At 46.3% G+C, this 26,776-nt stretch overlaps 1 protein-coding gene across 2 annotated transcripts in view; it reads right to left on the reverse strand.

Moving 5' to 3' along the window:
• The window catches only part of CCDC34 (coiled-coil domain containing 34), a 33,128-nt gene extending 9,191 nt beyond the window's left edge, over positions 1-23,937 (reverse strand). Inside the window, exons 1-4 of one of the 2 annotated variants that reach the window (XM_083164205.1) lie at positions 23,658-23,937; positions 22,022-22,275; positions 15,288-15,420; positions 14,866-14,973 (exon numbers count right to left, since the gene is read on the reverse strand). In XM_083164205.1, coding sequence (XP_083020331.1) covers positions 14,866-14,973; positions 15,288-15,420; positions 22,022-22,257 — 477 coding nt within the window. In that variant the 5' untranslated portion in view covers positions 22,258-22,275; positions 23,658-23,937. Of the gene's footprint in view, positions 1-14,865; positions 14,974-15,287; positions 15,421-22,021; positions 22,276-23,638 lie in introns of both variants that reach the window. The other variant, XM_083164204.1, reaches the window with a different exon arrangement.
• Positions 23,938-26,776: the final 2,839 nt, after the last annotated feature.

A 26,776-nucleotide genomic window follows, 5' to 3' on the forward strand; every position in this document is an offset into this window, starting at 1 on the left:
TCCCTGTGTAGATAACCAAGTAAGTGTGTGGGGATAATAAATATCACCACCAAGTGGCGCTGCTCCACTCAACCATGAATATCAAATAAGGCAATATTTGGAAAAAATAGGAAAATCCTTCTTTTAATGCCTTGTATGTTTTGTGGTGTATGTCCTTTATGAGTGTATCATTTAATGTAAATGCGCAATTTTTATTGTATATGACCTTTTTATTAAAAGAAGGATTTTCCTATTTTTCCCAAATATTGCCTCATTTGATATTCATGGTTGAGTGGAGCAGCGCCACTTGGTGGTGATATTTATTATCCCCACACACTTCCTTGAATATAAAGGAGGACAGATCAGCACAATTTACTTAATTTAATAGAAACTTTCGGCCTATGGTGAAAGAATAATTGTATCATTGGTCCTCAAGGCACACCGATGGTCCAGGTTTTAGGTCTAGCCAGGCTTAGGCACAGGTGACTCAGTCAGTTTGATTATACCATCTGTGAATAAGCAGGGATAGCCATAAAACCTGGACTGTTGGTGTGCCTTGAGCACCACTGCTCTAAGCAGATGTGATTCAAGAACGTTTACCACGGCCATAGCCAAATACAAATCAAGACTATGGGAAATATGTAATCATGTTCGAGTTCACTGGAGATGCGGGATCCCGGACGTTGTTTTAAAGCTTCAATCAGCAAGGCATGGTTTTTCTTTGCAAGGATTCTCTGTTTAAAAAAAATGCCCGAGTTCGGCCGTCATCCTGCACCACCGGCGAACTTGTTCCCCCATATGAGGGAGGATATGTGAAAGCCTCAACATAAATATACAGAAATGGACACATTTCTAGAAGCTGGAACGCATTGGTTTGGTAAACCTGGTTCCTGTCCAGCACACAATAACTCATCTTTCCATGGCCCTACATGTATGGATCAAGACCAGGGCCTGATTAAAGGTTCCAGGTGCCCAAGGATAACACACATGTAGCACCCCTTGTAATGCTGCTAAACACACATGGGTATGGGTACTCAGGGACTCACCAGTCATACTGCCCATGTACATGTAATGCTGCTATACACATGGGTATGGGCGCTCAGGGACTCACCAGTCATACTGCCCATGTACATGTAATGCTGCTATACACATGGGTATGGGCGCTCAGGGACTCACCAGTCATACTGCCCATGTACATGTAATGCTGCTATACACATGGGTATGGGTGCTCAGGGACTCACCAGTCATACTGCCCATGTACATGTAACGAAGGTTATACAACTGGCATGTAGGATATAATGCTTGAGGTGTGTGAAGGAGGCTTTGGCTTTAGGCTGCCCGGCTGGCGCTGTAGCACAATGTTCATAAAGTAATGGTTCCATCAGTAAGTTACACTGGCACAGCCATCTGGTCGTCACCTTAATAACTTTACCCCCCACAGTACATTGGGATGCATGGAATCAATAAGGCCTTCATTTTATTCCTCTCCCCCCAGCCTAAACAGCCTATTGTTAACCAGGCACTGATCAAGACAAAATAATAGCCAGGGGTTCATATAGAAGGGTGACAATGTATGCCACAAAGGATGCAGAATGCAAATTAGGGCCCCAAACCACCACCTAGAAGACCTCAGCTCATGTAACTAAACAGCGTCTGAGTGAAGTGGATTGTATGCCTTCCATGGTTACAAATGCCACTAGGTCAATATACCCACCATTTGTGAGTGGCAACAGAGGAGAGATGGTGCCAGGTAAGGGAGTAATTGTAAGATTAGCAGATTGGACACTGTACACAGTGTTGCCAAAAACAAATGATACAAAAACCTAAATTTAGTAATAAACTAAAACAAGGTCATCAAATTGCTAGACCACACCTTTAGTAAAGGGATACATAAGAATTACACATATTCTGTGGCTGGCTGACCACCTGCTTTTTATCAGCCCCAGAACCTGCGGAATTTCTGTGTGTCCCTTATTAATGGGATGATCTGGCTACGCTAGTTCTACGCTCAGCAGTCAGATATCTGTTTCCACAAGCCTTGTACAAATTAAAAGCAAACATCTGATCGTTGTCTATGAAGTAAAGCACATCGGCGTCACAGGCGTTACACAACAGAGCAGTGTAAAAAGAAAATTATAATCCATAATTGGGTAAATGTATACAGTACCTGCCAACGTCAACTAGAACAGTGACTAAGAATTATTTAAATGTAATTACGTTCCAAGGAATTTGTTATTGCCCAGAAAAACTGATTTGCCTACAGCAGGGGTGTCCAAACTTTTTGCGACAAAGGCCAGATTTGGTGAGGTGTTAATGTGTGGGGGCCGACCATTCAGCCTGACATTCTTTGAATTATTAATCACATCAGAATGGTTCCCCAGCCTTCCCCCATTCACTGTATGTCCCCCAGCCTGACCCTCCTTCACTGTATGTCCCCCACTCTGCCCCCTTCCTTCTCTGTATGTTTCCCAGCCCCTTGTGTGAGCCAGAGGACGGAGAGGCAAAGCAGGCACTGCAAGGACAGGAGATGCTTGGGCTCCTGCTGCTGCCCTCCTCCGCTCTGCATGTTACTGAAGCAAGCTTCCCCCTTGCTGCCCCCCTCCCCAAACACTGCTGTCACTGTGATTGTGGAGTATGGTGATATACGATTGCAGCAGCAGGGGTAGGACGCCAATCACATCTGACTGTGGTGGCAGGCACCTCCTCACTGCAGCAGACAGCAAGGTAAATGCGCGCTCGCCGGGGCCCCACCTTTAGTGTCCTGTGCTGTGCTTCCCGCATCTGATGCTCTGCCCGCTTCCAGCTGGAGGCTGCAGGCCACTTGAAATGACAGCACAGGCCACAATTGGCCCCCGGGCCTGACTTTGGACATGCCTGGCCTACAGGGTTAACTTGGAGAAAAGGTTCAAATGTTTTTAGCCTCCTAAGGGGTTATTCAATGTCGCTATTTCGTGGAAAAAAAAGAGGCAAAACAGCAACAATTACAAAAGAAAAGATGGATTTTGCAGGGGATTGTGGGGCTTTGCCTATAAAACAACAGCCCACAGCATTGTGGCTGCACCGTGCGTGATGTGTGCCGATTGATCCTGCTTAAGCCAGTCGCTCAGCAAGAGACCTGGGTCGCCCCGTGTATGGTGCTTTACACACTGTGGACCTTATTCAGGTCAGTTCGCAGCTAGTCTGCGTTCACACAGGGAGATGTTTTGTTAGTGTGCATTTCGTGCACATTCTGCACCCACCCAGCGGACAAGGGGGGGGGGCGGCACCGGGCAGCCTTATTAGCATATGGGAACACCCAGTATTTCATGAGCATTCTCATGCTAATTAGGCCATCACGTGTGTGTGTGTGCGCTACCTTACATATGCGTGCATCTTCCACATCTTTCGATGCCCTGCGAATGAATGTTACGGTGTAACATTCATTCGCAAGACCCTGCGAGCAAGTCAACCAGAATAACCCCCTCTATCTCCAGACGGAAAGTCTAAAGAAATACACACACACACACACACACACACACACACACCCAGCAATCCATTCCGTCCCTTTCCATTTCAGTTATTATTATTTTCCATGTGACCGTAGCTGTAGCACGTCCCCGTGTAATCCCTCGCTTCCTAGTTCATCTGCTCTGCTGTTCTATATTCAGCAGAGCCAAAACAATTTCATGACACCGACTGAAGCTTCTGATTTACTAATTATACCCTTTGCAAATGGCCCCACCAGTTTCTTGGAGCCGCGAGAACTAATGGCTGCTCGCCAGCGGAGATAATTGCATCTTGTTTTATTGTCACACAGCACCGCAGAGTCTCCCAGCCTCATACCTCCGCTCTCTTCGTGTGGAAACACCTGGTACGTTTTATATGCCATCTGAATACATATAAAACAATCTTTCACATACTTCGTAAAAATTTATAGGCAACATGGTTTTTAAGGTTGGTTCCTAGATTAAATCGCCATAATCCTTTAATCACAGGGTTTTAAAACAATGCCCAACAATTACTCATACAGTCAGTTCTGGTAAATGATCCCACGCACTAAACGTCTGGGCCCTGCAAACGCTGTACATGGACAAAGAAATACACATCGGAGATGGACGCCATTTCATGCTGCAGGTCACAACTAATAGGAGGCCATTTTGTTTCCATTGACTTATTGAAATAATTTGGCCAGCTAAATGCCGATTTGCCCTTTTCCGATCATTATGGGGGGGGACTGATCTTTGTGGCCGAGGACCTTTATTGCCCCATTCATGAACCAAACAAAAAGAGTAACAAGATGGATGAAGCGGTACACATGCTACAGGTAAGGCAATCGCACTATGGATGGTCCTAAAGGTTAATCCGCATTGGAGGAAAAAGTGGTAATTCTAGTTGGAAGAACATTGAAATAACATTTCTATGTTTTATTCGTAGGGAACAAGAGGATGAGGTGAAATAAGTTACTGAGAAAGTCACAATACTTCACCAAATTACTTATTGATATGTTGGATGGGGGCGAACACATTACTTAGGCCAGATGCACGAAACCTCAAAAAGCGATTAAGTGAAAACTGATAAACTACCATCCAGTAAGCTCCTAACTGCTATTCTACAGGATGGGTTTGAAAAATGACAGTTGGGAGCCGATTGACTGGTTGTTGATCACTATCCACGTTATCGTGTTTTGAAGCTTCGTGCATCTGGCCCTTTATCCCTGCAATTGGTAAAACATGAAAAGAGAACACTAAGAAAACATGGGGAGTATAATTTTAATGTAAATTGTACATTAATAGATTTTAAGCGCTCACGAGCAGGGCCCTCCTCCCTCACTTACACCTTCATCTTCTACCCACTGCCAATAACGACACCTAGCCTTTAGGTTTAGCCGACAGAAACTCATTTAGGTGGAACAATGACTGTGGAAACAATGGGCCAATAGGGTGTGAGAATCAGAAAGCGAGAGGATTTTGGGAGACTTTTCCAAAAAAATTTAAAAATCGGCAATCAATTACATGGCCAAATCAACCTGGTTTCGGAATGTCAATGATTGGCGCTTTCAAATATTGGGAAAATTCTCCCAAAATCTCCCACTTTATGATTCGCACGCCCTATTACATTTGTCCAAATGTTTCTTAACGATGACCTGCTACGTGCCACACTGTAAAAACACATTTTATTCATCTTCTTACCGTTTCTGTGACGCTAGGTACAGATTAGACGACACCACAAACGATGTAATGTCGTCATCAATTTCACTTGAACTGGCTGCTCTCCCTGACAGAGGACAATGCGAATGCACGGAAAACAATATTGCAAATAATATCGTTCAGTGGTCACATCCAAGAATATGTTTGTACAGATGACCGAGGCGGTGGATACCAACCCACAGGATATAGTGCGTACAGACTAAGCGATATGCATGAAAATATAATTAATGATGTTGAGCGTATCATTTAAAGCAATGTCTAATGTGTACCCAACTTAAGGCACTGAAACCCCCTGTGGCACCACAAAGAATGGGGCGGCTTGGCAAATGTTGGGTATACAATGCCAACAGGCTGCCAGGGGCTACTGAGGTGAGAAATGGCTGACATCCTGAAACACAGGGGCTGTGTTCCTATGAAGAAAGTGAACAAGGTGCATTTACAAGCCTTCAACAAATATTGTGACTGCGTGAAAGGAACACTACTACATTTACTTTAATTCCATATTTATTATGGAAGGCTAATGTGTATATAGAAGTCTCCAGCAGGTACAGACCACAGACTGCCCCAATGGTCATTTACAAACAAATCAACTGTGTGGAAGAGTCAACAGAAAGCGCAGCACTAACATGAGAAAATGACAGCACATAAATCTATTCGGGCAATAGCCAGATAGTTACAAGCTTCGTTCAATAGCTGCATGGTTGGATCATGGAAAAAACAGACAGAAATTCCTTTCAGACAGCTCATTTGTAAAACAGAGGTTCAGTGTTTGCTTGTGCTGTTTGTTGTGTGTGATTGCTGATTGTTCTCCTATGCTGTACACTTGTAGGAGTCACACTGTGTACATTACATACGTTGAACATCATCCTTTTAAATTCCTCTGACAAGTCTTGAACCACAAGCCAAGGTTGTGCATGCTGCATATAATTTGGTAGAAGTACAGTAATAATAAAAAAAAACTAAATTAAAATTGAAATAAAAATGAGATAGATGTGTGTGTGCGTTTTTAATTTATACCCCTTTTACACCAAAATCCCTGGTCGGACCCTGGTCTTTGAACATGGGAGTTTCCAGGGTTGGACCCAGCTTCATAGCCCATTTACACAGCACTGTGACCCAGGTCTGTGCCGTTTACACTGAACCTGGGTCAGCACTGCTTTTTCCCTATGGATGACATTAAAAATGTCCATTTAGGATAAACTGCCATCCAACTTTCCCTCAATGATTTAAAATAAAAATTAAAAGACATGTCTAGTTAGCATTGAAAAATGTTGGTTTGTTTATTTAGTAAAATATTTTTCAAAAACTTTTATTCATTGCTCAAGCGCACATAGCGGTATAAAAGTGCAACATCACCCATGTGCTTCCCCAGCCCCTTTCCCCCTGCAGCCGCAGACCGAATCTCCCATGTGCTCCCCCCCCAAAAAGGTACTTATGTAGTATCTGGGCATCCGATTTAGAAATCGGATCGCATCGCATGCGACCAAATCGTATGCGATGGTCAAGTCCATTTTAACATAGAATTCAATGGGAAAAAGGGGTCCTTTTCCTTTCCCCACTATCCAAGTGGGCATGGAGTTGGATATAAACCTGTGGCGAGCGTAGCGAGCCCCCGAGCCCGAAGCGTGGCGAGCCCCGCGAGGGGACACAGAATACTTTTTAAGAAATATGCGTCCCCTCGCGGGGCTCGTCACGATTCGGGCTCGGTGGCTCGCTGCGCTCGCCACACTATATAAAATCAACTCTATGCCCACTTGGATAGTGGGGAAATGAACAGGACCTTCTTAACATTGAATCCTATGCAAAATCGCATCGAATCGCATCGCATCTGATTGTATGCCTTAAGGTAAGGCATACAATCACAAAATCGGACGCCCAGATACTACATAAGTACCCCCAAAAAATATAATAATATAAATGATACTATATCCAATTATGATTTCTGTGTGCACCGCCCGTATCCTTCCTGGCTGCTGTCTATTGCCACTGCAGCGCACTGTGGAAAGGCGTCCAGCACTTCTGGTATCCTTTCAGTACTACCCAGATGTTCCAACCTGGGTTGGGACCATTTACACCGCTCATGACCCAGGTCCAACCAGTGTTCAACCCTGGTCAGGACCTGGGTAGCAGACCAGTGTTACTGGACCTGGGTTGACCCCTTTTACACCAACGCTGTCCTGGGTCCGACCTGGGTCCAACCTGGGTTATTCCTTGGTGTAAATGGGGTATAATTAACATATTTAAAGTCTAATATTAATGTGATAGTAACCGCAAGGTTTATAATTAGTGTTATAATAGTGTTCCCGCTCATAGGGCAGCTGCACATGTTCATATAACGAGTGGGCGTGACTGACAACCGTGCCACGCCCCCTCCCTAGCCACTCTTGTGGGGGGGGGCGGGGGATGCTGGGCTGCCTAAGCCTTCCTCTCACAGGGATATGATGTTATGCGCAACCACCACTTTTCCCACCTGGGAAACAGCAACCCGAATGTGGGCGGAGTACAGGGCAGGCAGTTTTAGCAGGTCACAGAAGACAGGGCAGGCAGGACACATTCTTCCGCTTATTAATTTAGGCAGGGCATGGTGCCTAGCTAAAACCGAAAGCATAGGGTCCCTTGATGGGGGCTGCCCGCCTAAATGTACTGATCCATATATGAACTAAACCCATTATTATGGCGATTATAGAGCCTCTTTATTTTTGTTCACAATATTTATTTATTAGCAGTTTCTTATATAGCGCACACATATTCCGCAGCGCTGTACAGAGAATATTTTAACATTCACATCAGTCCCTGCCCCAGTGGAGCTTACAATCTATATTCCCTACCACATGTATAGACACACACAGACATTCTAGGGTTAATTTTTGTTGGGAGCCAATTAACCTACCTGTATATTTTTGGATTGTGGGAGGAAACCGGAGTACCCAGAGGAAACCCACGCAAGCACGGGGAGAATATACAAACTCCGCACAGTTAGGGCCGTGGTGGGAATGGAACCCATGACCTTGGAGCTGTGAGGCAGTAATACCTCACAGCTCCATCACTACCTCATTACACCACACTATCACTACACCACAATATGGTTACTTATAACCCCTTTTACATCGCAAAAATAACCTGGGTCGACCCGATGTGAAAGAACCTTTTTTCAAATTTCCTCGGTCTAAGTTTCCCAGGTCATAGCCGATTGCTTTGCATTGTAGGCGGGTAACCCAGGTCACTCCCAGGGAAGGACCCGTGTCCAAGGCCCTCATTCTGGTTAGCGAACTCACCTGTACGTTTCCGCGAGGAGTTCCATGTCGAGGCACTGCGCAGGCGCATATGCACATGTATCTGATTGGTTGTCCATAGCAACATCCCATGTGAAATATAACTCCCATCTTAGTAACTTACACCCATTGGCTCACAAAGCTCAATTGAAAATAACACAATAAAAGACAAACACTTTATCCCTTACCCAGCATGCTCGAGACCAGAAGTATTTTGGAGAACGGCTTTTTCCGTATTTCGGAATAATTTTATATTTCCATGAGGTATATTGCATTTATGGGTACTTGTGTATTATCTGGGCGCCCGATTTTTTGATTGTATGCCTTAACTTAAGGCATACAATCAGATGCGATGGACCTGATTTTTACATTTGATCCAATGTTAAATGGTCCCTGAAACCCGATTTTACATTGGGTCCAATGTTCAATGCCCCCCAGACCCCACCCTGTTCATACCCCCACTATCAAAGTGGGCACAGAGTAGATTGTATATAGTGTGGCAAGCGCAGCGAGCCACCGAGCCTGAAGCGGGGCAAGGGGACGCGGATTACTTAACATGTATTCCGCGTCCCCTCCTTAGAAGGTGCTAAATACAAGTAGATTCTGATTGGTTGCCCATAGCAACATTCCATGTGAAATATAACTCCCACCGGTACTCTTTACATAGAAGGGCGGCCATCGCGGGCATCGCATGTACCAAAAAAATCGCATGCGATGCGACCGACGCGATTACCCATAGGGAACAATGTTAAATGTCCCAATTGACCCGATTTTCTATAGGGAACAATGTTTAAAGGCCCACAGAGGCCAAATAGGCACCCTGAAGTGTGAAATGACCCCCCCAATTGTTAACGCCACCCCACGATCAACGTCAACCCGAAGCGTGGCGAGCGTGGCGGTACGCGTCCTCCGACCTCTTCATACCCCCACTATCCACGTCGGCGTGGAGTTGAGAATAGAAAGTGTGGCGAGTGCAGCGAGCCACCGAGCCCGAAGCGTGACGAGCGCAGCGAGCCCCGCGCGGGACGTGGACACCTTCACAGGTATACGCGTCCCCTCGCGGGCTTCACAGGTGTCCGCTGCGCTCGCCACGCTTCGGGCTCGCTGCGTTCGCCACACTTTCTATTCTCAACTCCACGCCGACGTGGATAGTGGGGGTATGAAAAGGTCGCCACGCTTCGGGTTGACATTGATCGTGGGGTGGCGTTAACAATTGGGGGGGCCATTTCACACTTCAGGGTGCCTATTTGGCCTCTGTGGGCCATTTAACATTGTTCCCTATGGAAAATCAGGTCAATTGGGACATTTAACATTGTTCCCTATGGGAAATCGCGTCGGTTGCATCGCATGCGATTTTTTGGTTGCATGCGATGCGACCGACGCAATTTCTTTACCTTACGATGCCCACGATCAAAATCGTGGGCGCCCTTCTAGGTAAAGAGTACCCTCCAACCTTCGTAAATTTCCTCCAATTAATTTACTTTCATAGCCATCTTCTAAGGGCCATTTCTACAAAGCTTCAGGTAAAACTCAGGTGAAGAGAGCGTTTCACCCTAACATTTAAAAAAAAAAAAAAAATTTTACGTAATAACAAAAAAAAAAAAATTATTCTCGCAATAAAATAATTGTTGGTCCGATGTAAAGTCTAAAGCAAGACTGGAAAAATTTCTGGCGCTACCCAAGTTTTTATGACACGAGACATTTTAGAAATCATTCCAATAACTTGGGAGCTCATATTAACAATAGCTAGATTTAATGCATAACTTCATTACTATTCTCAGCCTACACCTGGCACAGACATCAATACTATTGTTTCCACAAGCACACGATAGGTTGGGCCTGACTTACAGCAACGGTCACACCTTCACATACCAGTGCTCTGTTACAGCACGCATGGTACAGCTCTCAACATGGTAAATAAAGGATATTCTTACAGCGCTGTATAAGCTGATCCCTGACAGATTTTACCATTCATACCATCTCCAGAAGACTCAAGTGGAGATTTCGGGGCCTCAGCAGAAACATTAGTGAAAGTGAGGCTCCGGGACCTTGTGGAGTCTGGGTGCATTCACACAACCGCATGTTGCAGCAAGTACAGACACATGACAAAGCAATCGGACTATGATTTATAAACCTACGATGTAAGGAAGATCACCTCACCTGCGTAGAGGAAGGCAGATCATGAGCAAGTTTATATGGCGCTGTGGAATATGGAGGTTATTTTGGTTGACCTTTTGACTGCTGACCTAGCCATTGTTGGCCTAATGCTTGGTTCGACCTTCCAACCCTGTCAACCTATTTCATGTGTTGAACTCAGCCATGTCTACCTTCAGTGGTTGACCCAATGCATGTCGACCTAATGACCCTATAGAGCTTATTATCCGGTCCGATCCTATGGGCGCTCCCATGCGGATCCTATAGATCATTCGTGCAGCACATACGATCCATCGGAATCGGAGCCACCAGTGGCACACGGCGGGCGCTTTGTAAGTACCACGCAATGAATCACATGGGAAGGAGACCTCATGCGGAGCTACCGGGGGATCACAATGGGTCCCAGAGACAAGTCGGACCCATGTATGGGGGCATTAATTATTTATTTGCAAAGTGATTTAAAGGGGGATATTCAATCGCCGTCGAGCATCTCCCGTGGGGGAGATGCTCGACGGGCCCTATTCAATGCTGTCTTCCCCGACAGCTTTGAACAGGGTTTCCTGGCAGAACGAGCCCGACATCTCTAGCTGTCGGGCTCGTTCTGCCGAGAACAGCCGGGAAGTGACGAGCTGCCGGCTGCATCTCGTCACTTCCTGGCAGCAACTCGCGGCCACGCCCCCTTCTCGTCCCGCTGCAGGCGGGACATTGAATCCCGCCTGCATGTTCTCGGTCGAGCTGACCGAGAACGGGACTGGGTCACGGCAGGCGAGCAAGCTCGTCTGCCGTGACCCGAAGATTGAATACCCCCCAAAGTCAGGGACAGTTTCCTGACCTACATTTCCCCAACCTTCTTGTACCCAGCTGTCTCATAATTGACTAATGACTTAAGGCCCCCATATATTAGGCCGACAAGTCGGACCTAATGTTACTGACAACTCCCCGGGGGGCTCACACAGGATTTGGCACTTGATGTGCCAAGTTTTGCATGTGACTGCGCAAGCACAGTCTAATGCCGGGCAGCGTCTAAACAGTCGCTGTACTCAACCCCAGCGTGCGGCCTGCGCAGCGCGACTAGGTCATGCCACCAGAAATCTCACTGCCCGCTCCCACCGCCACTTGGGCAGCTCCACTTCCCATCTCCACACCCGGCGACTGCCGCACCGCTGCTGCCTGCCCTGTAAGTTAATGTGGGGGACGGGGGGGGAGTTTTTCTTTTAGGGATGCCAATCCTGGGATTGAGCATTTTTGAATCCCAATTCCCAGGATTGAAATATATGCCCCGGGATTGGCATCACCGCATGTATCATACAAATAGTGGACAAATTGATTTTTACACTACAATTTTAATTTTCCATTTAACCATGTATCTATATCTGTGCACTTTTTACATCTGCCCCACCTGCAGCATGGTTTTCCCCAGTTGCTTCCTTTTTTGTCTTACGTACAAACATGTATCAAGTCCATTGCGCTAACTCTGGCAGTTTGGACAATGGAGTATGCACACAGGGAAAGGAGAGCACAATCCTGACTTTTCGGACACATCTTGGGCAGAAAGGTAGAACTTGTCTTTAGAATATTAGCATCCTGAAATAGTTGTTGCAGCACAGAGTGTTTGCAGCTCTGGAAGTCAGTGAGAATGTAATCACTACTTTAAAAGGTAATGGCATGATTCCTGTAAAAGTTCAAATGGAGTCTCCATGGGGTCAGATGTTATGGTGCCAGAAGATGGAGAAATGTCACCTTTGGATTTATGTCACCTGGAGAAATATCACATTTGGATTTATGTCACCTGCATGAATCTTATGACAAATGAATATGCTACTAATTCATTGTGTAGTAATTACCTTAAGGCAGAATCCTGTACTTTCAGTGTATTCCCTGCCAGGCCGTTGTTACAGAAACTCCTGAGTGTGATTGATTAAGGAAATACTTACTGCTTTCTTCCTAAACGTACACCACTCGCAGACAATTGTCCACATTGTGTAAAATACCTTCGCTATGAGCAGTTGATTCTTTATTTAACAGATTGTGTTTGGTACAGATGTGTCCTCATACACCCAGCCTTAATACACCCTGCAGCGCAAGATGCCCGGAGAAAATACGCCGCTGGGTCCTGCGCAAATTTGCGAACAACCGGAGATTTTTTTTTGTTTGTTTTTTTACAAAAATTACCCAGGAGACTCTGCTGATTTGATATAGGTTGTATATTGTACGTGTTTTGGAAAAACGGTCCCGCTGCCACATTGTCGCACTCTGTACAGATCCACATTAATCAGCAACGGTCTCCTCCCAACATCCTAATTGCATTGAGCTAGAACAGTGATGGCGACCCTTGACACTCCAGCTGTTGTTGAACTACCCATCCCAGCATGCCCTGCTACAGTTTTGCTATTTGGCCATGCCAAAACTGATGCAGGGCATGCTGGTATGTGTAGTTCAACAACAACTGGAGTGTCAAGGTTAGCCATCACAGAGCTAGAAGATTCCAAAGAGTGCTGGCACGCCAAGAGGGGCTGTTTGGTGCCACCGCAGCCACGGTGACAGAACTCATCTGTACATGCAAATGCAACCTGTATTTTCCTTGCATGCAACAAAAATAAATAAATACACTGCAACAGTGTTTGTTCCAAGACTATACTGCTTTTATATTACTATTAGCTCCTTACTGTGAATCAGGCCTTTTGTGTGTGAAGTCTTCTTACTTTGGTATTCTACACTGCTGGCATGCGGCCTATTTCTGGAGTCTTCATAATCTTCTCAAAAATCATTGTATCCTCAAATCACTCTATCTGGGTGCGACAAATTGTAACAGGAGAAAACCTTTCTAGGTCTATGTAGACTCCTAGTAAGTCTCCTAGGACACGGGCTACATGGACAGAGAGCTCATCATAACCAAGAGATCTATGCCCTTCGGACAGAATAGCATGTACTTTCCATGGGCTGAATGCACACGAATCCCCATGTATCCTCTGTCGCTAGTCATGGGACTAAAGTGAGGCTGTAGAAAAATGAAAGGTCTTAGTAGCGTACCCATGACATTTCCCTCAGCCAAACATTGCATTGGCGCTACACTCAGTCTTCTCAGGAGCTGTTTGGCAGAATCCTATTGATGCCTTGTTTATATTTGGCCAAGACAGCAATCGCTACCCATCACATCCACATTCGCGACTTGTCCGATCACTCCAAATCATACCAGGGACTGTCCTGTTGGCTTTCAAGTTTCCCAAAAGCTAATAGACAATCGGCTTAAAGCCTATGGCCCCGGATTGTGCTGGCACGGGGGGCCAGCCTATGGCCCAGATTGTGCTGGCACGGGGGGCCACAGCCTCTGGCCCGGATTGTGCTGGCACGGGGGACCAGCCTCTGGCCCGGATTGTGCTGGCACGGGGGACCAGCCTCTGGCCCGGATTGTGCTGGCACGGGGGACCAGCCTCTGGCCCGGATTGTGCTGGCACGGGGGACCAGCCTATGGCCCGGATTTTGCATGACCAGCAAGAAACTCAAGCAGTATGAACCACCCACCCCCCCACCCAGCAACCTGGCTCCAAGCAGTATGAAGCTGCCCACCCAGCAACCCTGTCGCCTGTAAATGTAAGTAAATGCGGGGCGGCCAGGGTGGGTTTTTATTAGGAAAGCCAATACCGGGATTGAGCATTTTTCAATCCCGAATCCCAGGATTGAAAAAACGCCCCGGGATTGGCTTCCCTAGTACGCATCACAAACCGCAACGCAATCGCTGATCCATTTGCAAAAAACGAACAATTGAACAGTTTTTTTGTTCCCACCAGGTTACGGCTTCCACTAATCCGCTAGAGAACCAAGCTGGAAGTGGCCAGTGGTGACATCAGAGACTTACTCCGAAAACATCTGGGCATGCCGTGTTCTCACAAAGACTCCCAGAAAACACACTACGTTTCCGCCCCTAAATGCCAGATTCCTGTCAAACTGACTGCTGTGCATAGATATGTATTTGATAATTGCTGCTGTGCACACACAGTTGTTTGATAATTGAACAGATTGCAAATTCTCTATATAGTGATCCACGGTAAATTAGGCCCTGTGGTTGGTAGTAGACAGTTACTAACGGCTGTTGGTGCGGCGGCTCATAAGGTCATAATTATGATCTGGCCTTAACTCCCTCTCCCTACTGTGTTCAAAGCGCACCGTTTTATCTCTTACAGGTGAATTGGGTGGAGGTGCCCTTCGATGTGAATGTTCATAGGGAAAAGTTCTGTTTAATGCAGGTACCGCAGATAACTGGTTCAACGCATTACCTGCTCTTGCTTTTTCCGGACCCAATCTTTGTGCTGTTCTTCGGCGAGACGTTTTTTCTGTTCTTTTTTCTGCTGCTGTTTTCTCCTTTCCTCCTCTTGTCTTACTTCCTGTACAATCGAATCAGAATAAACAGCGTTGCAAGTGAGATCCCAATTACAAAGTAAAATTAATATTTTCTTTAAACATCAGTATCTGTAATCAATAACATAAAACAGAGTTATCAAAAAGGAAACAAAAACAGTAGCCAACAATTTGAGCGATTTGAACGATAAATTGTTCAACCATGCTCCGTTGATGAAAATTCCCTGGTTTTGCTACAAGCTGTAAGGATAGAAATTCTATACATTAAAATAAATAAATAAAAAAAAAAAAATATATATATATATATATATATATATATATCACAAACACACACACCTACCTCCGATATTTTCTTTTGCAGCTCAACGCGACCTTTTCTTTCTTTGCTGAGAAGCCACATTTCCCAGGGAGAGAGCTTCAAATCAGCCAGAGATTGTTCAATCGGCATACTGTTCTGTCCTTTAACTTGATTACTGCAAACAAGCATTTTTGTAGCACAATGTAAATGACTGGCTATTGTGTAGTGGCAATTTAATTCCCATGAGTTGCCGGCATTCAGACCATTTCAATAACCAACATTGCATGTTTTCCATCACACTGACACTATACTAATCACATTCCCCCCAGTGAGATCACACCGACGCTATAATAAATCACATTCCCCCCAGTGAGAGCACACCAACACTATAATAATCACATTCCCCCCCCAGTGAGATCACACCGACACTATAATAATCACATTCCCCCCAGTGAGATCACACCGACACTATAATAATCACATTCCCCCCAGTGAGAGCACACCGACGCTATAATAATCACACTCCCCCCAGTGAGAGCACACACCGACGCTATAATAATCACATTCCCCCCAGTGAGAGCACACCGACACTATAATAATCACATTCCCCTAGTGAGAGCACACCGACACTATAATAATCACATTCCCCCCAGTGAGAGCACACCGACGCTATAATAATCACATTCCCCCCAGTGAGAGCACACCGACACTATAATAATCACATTCCCCCAGTGAGAGCACACCGACACTATAATAATCACATTCCCCCCAGTGAGAGCACCGACACTATAATAATCACATTCCCCCCCCAGTGAGATCACACCGACGCTATAATAATCACATTCCCCCCAGTGAGAGCACCGACACTATAATAATCACATTCCCCCAGTGAGATCACACCGACGCTATAATAATCACATTCCCCCCAGTGAGAGCACACCGACACTATAATAATCACATTCCCCCAGTGAGATCACACCGACGCTATAATAATCACATTCCCCCCAGTGAGAGCACCGACACTATAATAATCACATTCCCCCCCCAGTGAGATCACACCGACACTATAATAATAATCACATTCCCCCCAGTGAGAGCACACTGACGCTATAATAATCACATTCCCCCCAGTGAGAGCACACTGACACTATAATAATCACATTCCCCCAGTGAGAGCACACTGACGCTATAATAATCACATTCCCCCCAGTGAGAGCACACTGACACTATAATAATCACATTCCCCCCAGTGAGAGCACACTGACACTATAATAATCACATTCCCCCCAGTGAGAGCACCGACACTATAATAATCACATTCCCCCCAGTGAGATCACACCGACACTATAATAATCACATTCCCCCCAGTGAGAGCACACCGACGCTATAATAATCACATTCCCCCCAGTGAGAGCACACCGACGCTATAATAATCACACTCCCCCCAGTGAGAGCACCACGACGCTATAATAATCACATTCCCCCCAGTGAGAGCACCGACACTATAATAATCACATTCCCCCCAGTGAGATCACACCGACACTATAATAATCACATTCCCCCCAGTGAGAGCACACCGACGCTATAATAATCACATTCCCCCCAGTGAGAGCACACCGACGCTATAATAATCACATTCCCCCCCAGTGAGAGCACACCGACGCTATAATAATCACATTCCCCCCAGTGAGATCACACCAACACTATAATAATCACACTCACCCCCCAGTGAGATCACACCAACACTATAATAATCACACTCACCCCCCAGTGAGATCACACCGACACTATAATAATCACACTCCCCCCAGTGAGAGCACACCGACACTATAATAATCACACTCCCCCCAGTGAGAGCACACCGACACTATAATAATCACATTCCCCCCAGTGAGTTCACACCGACCCTATAATAATCACATTCCCCCCAGTGAGAGCACACCGACGCTATAATAATCACATTCCCCCCCAGTGAGATCACACCGACACTATAATAATCACACTCCCCCCAGTGAGATCACACCGACGCTGTAATAATCACACTCCCCCCAGTGAGAGCACATCGACACTATAATAATCACATTCCCCCCAGTGAGATCACACCGACACTATAATAATCACATCCCCCCCAGTGAGATCACACCGACGCTATAATAATCACACTCCCCCCAGTGAGAGCACACCGACACTATAATAATCACACTCCCCCCAGTGAGATCACACCGACGCTGTAATAATCACACTCCCCCCAGTGAGAGCACACCGACACTATAATAATCACACTCCCCCCAGTGAGAGCACCGACGCTATAATAATCACACTCCCCCCAGTGAGAGCACACCGACGCTATAATAATCACATTCCCCCCAGTGAGATCACACCAACACTATAATAATCACACTCACCCCCCAGTGAGATCACACCGACACTATAATAATCACATTCCCCCCCAGTGAGATCACACCGACGCTATAATAATCACATTCCCCCCAGTGAGAGCACACCAACACTATAATAATCACATTCCCCCCAGTAAGAGCACACCGACGCTATAATAATCACATTCCCCCCAGTGAGAGCACACCGACGCTATAATAATCACATTCCCCCCAGTGAGATCACACCGACGCTATAATAATCACATTCCCCCCAGTGAGATCACACCGACGCTATAATAATCACATTCCCCCCAGTGAGATCACACCGACGCTATAATAATCACATTCCCCCCAGTGAGATCACACCGACGCTATAATAATCACATTCCCCCCAGTGAGATCACACCGACGCTATAATAATCACATTCCCCCCAGTGAGATCACACCGACGCTATAATAATCACATTCCCCCCAGTGAGAGCACCGACGCTATAATAATCACATTCCCCCCCAGTGAGAGCACACCGACGCTATAATAATCACATTCCCCCCAGTGAGATCACACCGACACTATAATAATCACATTCCCCCCAGTGAGAGCACACTGACACTATAATAATCACATTCCCCCCAGTGAGAGCACACCGACACTATAATAATCACATTCCCCCCAGTGAGAGCACCGACGCTATAATAATCACATTCCCCCCAGTGAGAGCACACCGACACTATAATAATCACATTCCCCCCAGTGAGAGCACACCGACGCTATAATAATCACATTCCCCCCAGTGAGAGCACACCGACGCTATAATAATCACATTCCCCCCAGTGAGATCACACCGACACTATAATAATCACATTCCCCCCAGTGACAGCACACCGACACTATAATAATCACATTCCCCCCAGTGAGATCACACCGACCCTATAATAATCACATTCCCCCCAGTGAGAGCACACTGACACTATAATAATCACATTCCCCCCAGTGAGAGCACACCGACACTATAATAATCACATTCCCCCAGTGAGAGCACCGACGCTATAATAATCACATTCCCCCAGTGAGAGCACCGACGCTATAATAATCACATTCCCCCCAGTGAGAGCATCACACCGACGCTATAATAATCACATTCCCCCCAGTGAGAGCACACTGACACTATAATAATCACATTCCCCCCAGTGAGAGCACACCGACACTATAATAATCACACTCCCCCCAGTGAGAGCACACCGACACTATAATAATCACATTCCCCCAGTGAGAGCACCGACGCTATAATAATCACATTCCCCCCAGTGAGAGCATCACACCGACACTATAATAATCACATTCCCCCCAGTGAGATCACACCGACGCTATAATAATCACATTCCCCCCAGTGAGAGCACAGACACTATAATAATCACATTCCCCCCAGTGAGAGCACCGACGCTATAATAATCACATTCCCCCCAGTGAGAGCACACTGACACTATAATAATCACATTCCCCCCAGTGAGAGCACCGACGCTATAATAATCACATTCCCCCCCCAGTGAGAGCATCACACCGACGCTATAATAATCACATTCCCCCCAGTGAGAGCACCGACACTATAATAATCACATTCCCCCCAGTGAGAGCACCGACACTATAATAATCACATTCCCCCCAGTGAGATCACACCGACACTATAATAATCACATTCCCCCCAGTGAGATCACACCGACACTATAATAATCACATTCCCCCCAGTGAGATCACACTGACACTATAATAATCACATTCCCCCCAGTGAGATCACACCGACACTATAATAATCACATTCCCCCCAGTGAGAGCACACTGACACTATAATAATCACATTCCCCCCCAGTGACAGCACACCGACACTATAATAATCACATTCCCCCCCAGTGACAGCACACCGACACTATAATAATCACACTCCCCCCAGTGAGATCACACTGACACTATAATAATCACATTCCCCCCAGTGAGAGCACCGACACTATAATAATCACATTCCCCCAGTGAGAGCACCGACACTATAATAATCACATTCCCCCCCAGTGACAGCACACCGACACTATAATAATCACACTCCCCCCAGTGAGATCACACTGACACTATAATAATCACACTCCCGCCAGTGAGAGCACACCGACACTATAATAATCACATTCCCCCCAGTGAGATCACACCGACCCTATAATAATCACATTCCCCCCAGTGAGAGCACACCGACGCTATAATAATCACACTCCCCCCAGTGAGAGCACCGACACTATAATAATCACACTCCCCCCAGTGAGAGCACCGACACTATAATAATCACATTCCCCCCAGTGAGAGCACACCGACCCTATAATAATCACACTCCCCCCAGTGAGTTCACACCGACACTATAATAATCACACTCCCCCCAGTGAGATCACACCGACACTATAATAATCACATTCCCCCCAGTGAGAGCACACACCGACGCTATAATAATCACATTCCCCCAGTGAGAAACCCCCCCCCCCCCCAGTGAGAGCACCACACTGACACTGTATTACCAAGGCTACAGGGAACACGTTAATATGGGGAAAAGAGAAATAAAACCTTTATACAATAAGATAGGAGTATGGAGCATGGCAGGTTTTCTATAGATTACCATATATACTCGAGTATAAGCCTACTTTTTCAGAACATTTTTAATGCGGAAAAAAGCCCCCTCGGCTTATACTCGAGTGAGGGTCCCACTTGTGTCAATAAGTTTTCCCAGTTTTTTGTTGTAAAATTAGGTGCCTCGGCATATATTCGGGTCGACTTATACTCGTATATATATGGTATACAGGTACTAGATGTAGCGCTGAACATGGCATTTATTAATTTACTGGTGCTTTCAATGAATGTTTCCTATCTGCTGTAAGCAAGTGAAAGTATCTCCTGATGACTTCTAGAAGCAGGATTTCTAGGTGCTAGATAATGAAATAAATAGGGCCTCTATACCGGAGCTGGACAGTTCTCTCAGGGTTTGGGAATTTATATAGTCAGCACGGATGGTGTAATGGTTAGCATTACTGCCTCACAGCACTGAGGTCATGGGTTCTATCCCCACCATGTGTTATATATACAGGGCAGCACGGATGGTGTAATGGTTATAGCATTACTGCCACACAGCACTGAGGTCATGGGTTATATCCCTACCATGTGTTATATATACGGGGCAGTACGGATGGTGTAATGGTTAGCATTACTGCCTCACAGCACTGAGGTCATGGGTTCTATTCCCCCCATGTGTTATATATACGGGGCAGTACGGATGGTGTAATGGTTAGCATTACTGCCTCACAGCACTGAGGTCATGGGTTCTATCCCCACCATGTGTTATATATACAGGGCAGCACGGATGGTGTAATGGTTATAGCATTACTGCCACACAGCGCTGAGGTCATGGGTTCTATCCCACCATGTGTTATATATACGGGGCAGTACGGATGGTGTAATGGTTAGCATTACTGCATCACAGCGCTGAGGTCATGGGTTCTATCCCCACGATGGGTTATATATATATATACTGGGCAGTACAGATGGTGTAAAGGTTATATTACTGCCTCACAGCACTGAGATCATGGGTTCTATCCCCACCATGTGTTATATATACGGGGCAGCACGGACGGTGTAATGGTTAGCATTACTGCCTCACAGCACTGAGGTCATGGGTTAGATTCCAATCTGTCTAAGTTTGTATATTCTCTCCGTGCTTGCGTGGGTTTCCTCCGGGTACTCCAGTTTCCACCCACAATTCAAAAATGTACTGAAAGGTTAATTTTTGTTGGGAACCAATTATAACCTAAGTGCATGTACAAGCTGAAAGGAGTATTTATATACAGTAAGCTTCACTAGGGCAGGAACTGAGGTTAATGGTGATATACGATCTGTAAAGCACTTCAGAATGTGTGCGTACTATATAAATAACAATGATAATATATTGATTACTCATTAAAAAAAATAAGGATTGGTAATTTTTTTTATCATGCAGAATTTACCCAATTCCTTGTCAAACTGGTTATCAACAATCAGCAAATCAGACCAGATTGACACTGATGTATTGCCCGAATTAGACAAATAAAATACCTATAGGACTGTGCAGGAGAAGACTGAAAGGCCGAGCAATTTACTCCTGGGACAAAACCCCCAGGGGTGCACAAATGTATTAAGATTTTTGCATGAGGGTAAAAAAAAAAAGGGTACATTTACTAAGATGGGAGATCCAACGAAGATAAGATGTTGGCAATAGCAACCAATCAGATTCCACGTCTTATTCATTAGCACCTTCTAGAAGATATTTGATTGGTTTCTCATCTTCAATAGGACTTTTATTATTTACATATGGTGTAAAATTCAATGAATAAAATTACCAAGGGTTCCTTGTTTCGCCGTCATATTTATTTGAATGGAGAACCTGCTCTTCAAAGGGACTGCGAAAGCCATCATGACATATTGGTGACAATGAAGAATAGGTGGAGTCTCTGGTGCTGCTGACATCACAGCTCTTTGAGCGCTCCACTACCGCCTCTGCTCGGATATCCTTCTGGGGAGTGGAATGAGACCGGCGACTCTCAGCAGAACGTGCATTAGTGGTAGAGGAAGACATCGCCAATTTCCCAAGGACCTGAAAGAGAAATAGGAAATATTTATAGAATGGACGACACATGAAATAGGTTGACAGGGTTGGATCGTCGACAATAGCAAGGCAGATAGTCAAAAGGTTGAGTTTCTTTACCCCATGCTGTTTTGAATCGCGTCGTGCTAGAGTATCAGAATGTTTAGCACAGCACCCCTTAGGCCAAACATTTCTTATTGAGAAATTAAAACCAAAGTAAACTCAGTAAATTGCGTTTCTATGTCATCCCTATGGTCAGTCACAGGATTCACTTCCGTTTGTCCACAAACGTTACGATTGGCACTAGTTTTTCTTTACCATAATTAATTTTCAATTTTAAATTGTTCTGAACCAACAACCCAGGGCACCTCTGCAAGTTTGGGGTGTGGGGTTTAAATGCCTTGTTAGAAGCAAGGGGGGATTTCCAGGTTTTCTGTTCTTTTTCCGTGTGAAAGCCTCACACAGGCCCTTATTCAGGTCTGATCGCAGTACAAATTTGTTCTCAAAATGGGCAAAACCAAGTGCACTGCAGGTGGGGCAGATGTAACATGTGCAGAGAGAGTTAAATTTGAGTGGGGTGTGTTAAAGCTGAAATCGAAATTGCAGTGTAAAAAATAATGCAGCCAGTATTTACCCTGCACAGAAACAAAATAACTCACCCAAATCTAACTCTCTGCACATGTTACATCTGCCCCACCTGCAGTGCACATGGTTTTGCTCATTTTGAGTACAAATTTGTACTGCGATCAGATATGAATAAAGGCCACAGTGTTAAGCTGGCCATGCACTAGAATAGTGGTTCTTAACCTCGGTCCTCAGGGACCCCCAACAGTGCACGTTTTCAAGGTCACCCGGCAGGTGCACAGATGCATTCATTATTCGGGGCACTTTTTAAAAGATCACAGGTGGAGCTAATTAGGTCACCTGTGAGGAGACCTGGAAAACATGCACAGTTGGGGGTCCTTAGGACCGAGGTTGAGAACCAATGCACCAGAACGCCCTGCATACGACCTGATCACATATGACCTGCTTACGACCACAAGCAAAGCCAACTGATCATATGTGCAGCACACATGACCAGTGGAGCGACCTCTCGACCCTTCGGGACCGCACATCGTATCGATGCACACAATCGGTCACACGACCAGTTGAAATTGTGCGCTCGGCCCGAATATCGTTCTAGTGTATGGCCACCCTTAGATGGGAACACACAGTACTGTAGCACCCACCAGAGGAGGGGTGTTAGCACAGGTGCATTAGGATGCCATAGGGATATTTCAGACGTATTAATAAGACTCGTTGTACTGTCACTAAGGCAAACTGTGGAGGCATTAGTCATTGCAATATTCCCATGGACAGCATATAAACTTACAGGAACTCCCTCAGCTCACCAAGGGAAAAGCTCTGGCACCCAGTACTCTATGACTCTTCTCGGTACAGGGACGCGGCTCAGACGACGTCTCTCATCACCGGACTCCCACGGACAGCTCGGTGCTCTCACCGGAGGAACATCACCAGCAGATAGCACCACAAAACAGGCATAGCCAGCATTCAAAATGGCGGGGACTGGTAACAATTCCCGTCGACCATTGCGAGGGCTGACCAATGAGCGCTGACGCTCTCAGACGCTGCTGAAGCCCCTCCTGGCGACAGAAACCGTCCGTCGCTGTGTCCTTGGCAACGCGTCACGCTCCAGGTCTGCAGCTCCTTAGCAACCGGTGGCAGCTGCCGGAAGTGCTGCCGGCCTGAGCTGTGTACTCACTGGCAGCAGCAAGCGGGGCTGTCAGCACTGCCTGGTGCTCTGTAACTGGCAGCCTTATGGGGTAGTTGTGCGCACACAGGCAGCATTATAGCAACACAATTTCACATTTAGCTCATATTATTGCATCAGATGTCTATTAACATTGTGTACAGGAGGCTGGGGGCATTTCAGCAGCTCCCACAGTGCTGAGCATGTCCCCAGAGTGACAGCAAACAAGGCTTCCTGGTGCATCGTCCCTCAAAGCCGTGCTCCCTTTCGCTGGGGCCACGGCCCTTTTGCGGTCGTGCAAAGGATCACAGTCATTGATGGTCTGCCGACGATATTGAATACTCTTACCATCGATGCGGTATAACCAGATGGTTATACCGCATCGATGGTAACTATACGGCTGATATTTTTTTCTTTCCCTGTAGTTTTCACACAATTTACGCCCATCGGGCCGATAAATCATGTGAAAAGTGCCATATCGGATAGGTGACTAATCTCCGATTCTGATCCAATACAGCAGGGGTGTCCAAACTTTTTGCGACGAGGGACAGATTTGGTGAAGTGTAAATGTGTGGGGGCCGACCATTCAGTCTGACATTCTTTGAATCATTAATCACATCAGAATGGTCCCCCACTCTGCCCCCATTCACTCTATGTCCCCCAAGCCTGCCCCTTCACTCTATGTCCCCCAGCCTGCTCCCATTCACTCTATGTACCCCAGCATGCACCCCCCCCCCTTCACTGAATGTCCCCCACTCTGCACCCATTCACTCTTTCCCCCAGCCTGCCCCCATTCTCTTAATGTCCATCAGTGCCTCCATTCATTGTATGTCCCCAAGCCTGACCCTCCTTAACTGTATGACTCCCATTCACTGTATGACCCCCATTCACTATGTATCCCACTCTGCCCCCATTCACAGTATGTCCCCCAGCCTGCCTCTGCTCCCCCTTCTCTGAATGGCCATCACTGCCCCCATTCACTGTATGTCCCCCAGCCTGACCCTCCTTCACTGTATGTTCCCCACTCTGCCCCCTCCCTTCTCTGTATGTTTCCCAGCCCCTTATGTGAGCCAGAGGAAGGAGAGGCAAAGCAAGCACTGCAATGACAGGAGATGCTTGGGATCCCGCTGCTGCCCTCCTCAGCTCTGCATGTTATGGGAGCAAGCTTCCCCCTTGCTGCCCCCCTCCCCAAACACTGCTGTCACTGTGATTGTGGAGTAGGGTGATATACAATTGCAGCAGCAGGGGTAGGACGCCAAACACATCTGACTGTGGCGGCTGGCACCTCCTCACTGCAGCAGACAGCAAGGTAAAGGTGAGCTCACCGGGGTCCCACCTTTAGTGTCCTGTGCTGCGCTTCCCACATCTGATGCTCTGCCCGCTTCCAGCTGGAGGCTGTGGGCCGCTTGAAATGACAGCACAGGCCACAATTGGCCCCCGGGCCTGATTTTGGACATGCCTGCAATACACGGTCTCGTATGCGATTTGGAGATCATCATGGCCAGCACACTAGGACCGCATATGGGGCCTTATTCTAGTTCACTCTTTGACAAAATCCTTCTTAGATGGACAAAACCATGTGCACTGCAGGTGGGGCAGATGTAAAATGTGCAGAGAGAATTTGGGTGAGTTATTATGTTTCTGTGCAGGGTAAATATGGACTGATTTATTTTTACACTGCAATATAGATCTCACTTTGAAGTAACACCCCACCCAAATCTAATTCTCTCTGCACAAGTAACATCTGCCCCACCTGCAGTGCACATGGTTTTGTCAGAAAAAGTGAACTAGAATAAGGCCCATGGTACGTTGTATGCAAAAGGACCACATACAGTGTATCCTATGCGATCCTAGCCGCCAGGGAGCCCAGCGGCTCCCTGCCAAGGTTTTGCATCCAATACCTCTGCGTAGTGTATGGAGGCTTTACACTATGGGCCTGATTCAGGTTGGCTCGCTAGGCAGCGTATAATCGCTGCCTAGTGAGCACCTTAACGCCGCCATGCCCAAATCCCTGCCATGCGAGGAAGGTGTTAGCGAACACGTATCCACGCATAATTTATACAAAAATGGATTCTCAGTAAGACAGCGCTACAACCGCAGCTGGATTGCTAACCAGGAGCACCAACTCCTTAACATTTAAACATAGATATAAAGAAAAGGGTAGCTCTCCAGCGCTGGTTGAATCCAACAAAAGTAGGATTGGTAGTGTCCTTGGGTCCGTACCCCAAAGGGACCACACTGACCTTGGTGTTGGTCCCTATATACAGGCAAAGGTATCTTTGCCTGTATATGACGTTTTTGGATTTATGCTGCCTTGGTCTGGAGAATTATTTTGCTGACTGGAACGTACCAAAAGAAACCCCTATATGAACATAGGGCATTTCCACCAGGTCAGTACTATCTGAAACAGAGTTTATGTGACAGACAAATTGCAGCTGTTAAAGAAACCGTGATGTGCATATAGGGAATTGCAACAAGGTCAGTTGTTTTCCCCCTGTGTCTAGATAGGAGTGTATACGATCATCTTGAGACTGAATCTGCAAAAGATACCTTTGCCTGTATATAGGGACCAACACCAAGGTCAGTGTGGTCCCTTTGGGGTACGGACCCAAGGACACTACCAATCCTACTTTTGTTGGATTCAACCAGCGCTGGAGAGCTACCCTTTTCTTTATATCTACGTATCCACGCATGCTGCCACTTGCAAGAGAAATGATTCATCCATCAATTGATCTCACCTGCCTTCGGAACTAACAGTCA

The sequence above is a fragment of the Crinia signifera genome, chromosome 11 (assembly GCF_055691185.1).
Source record: "Crinia signifera chromosome 11, ASM5569118v1, whole genome shotgun sequence".
Lineage (NCBI taxonomy): Eukaryota > Metazoa > Chordata > Amphibia > Anura > Myobatrachidae > Crinia > Crinia signifera.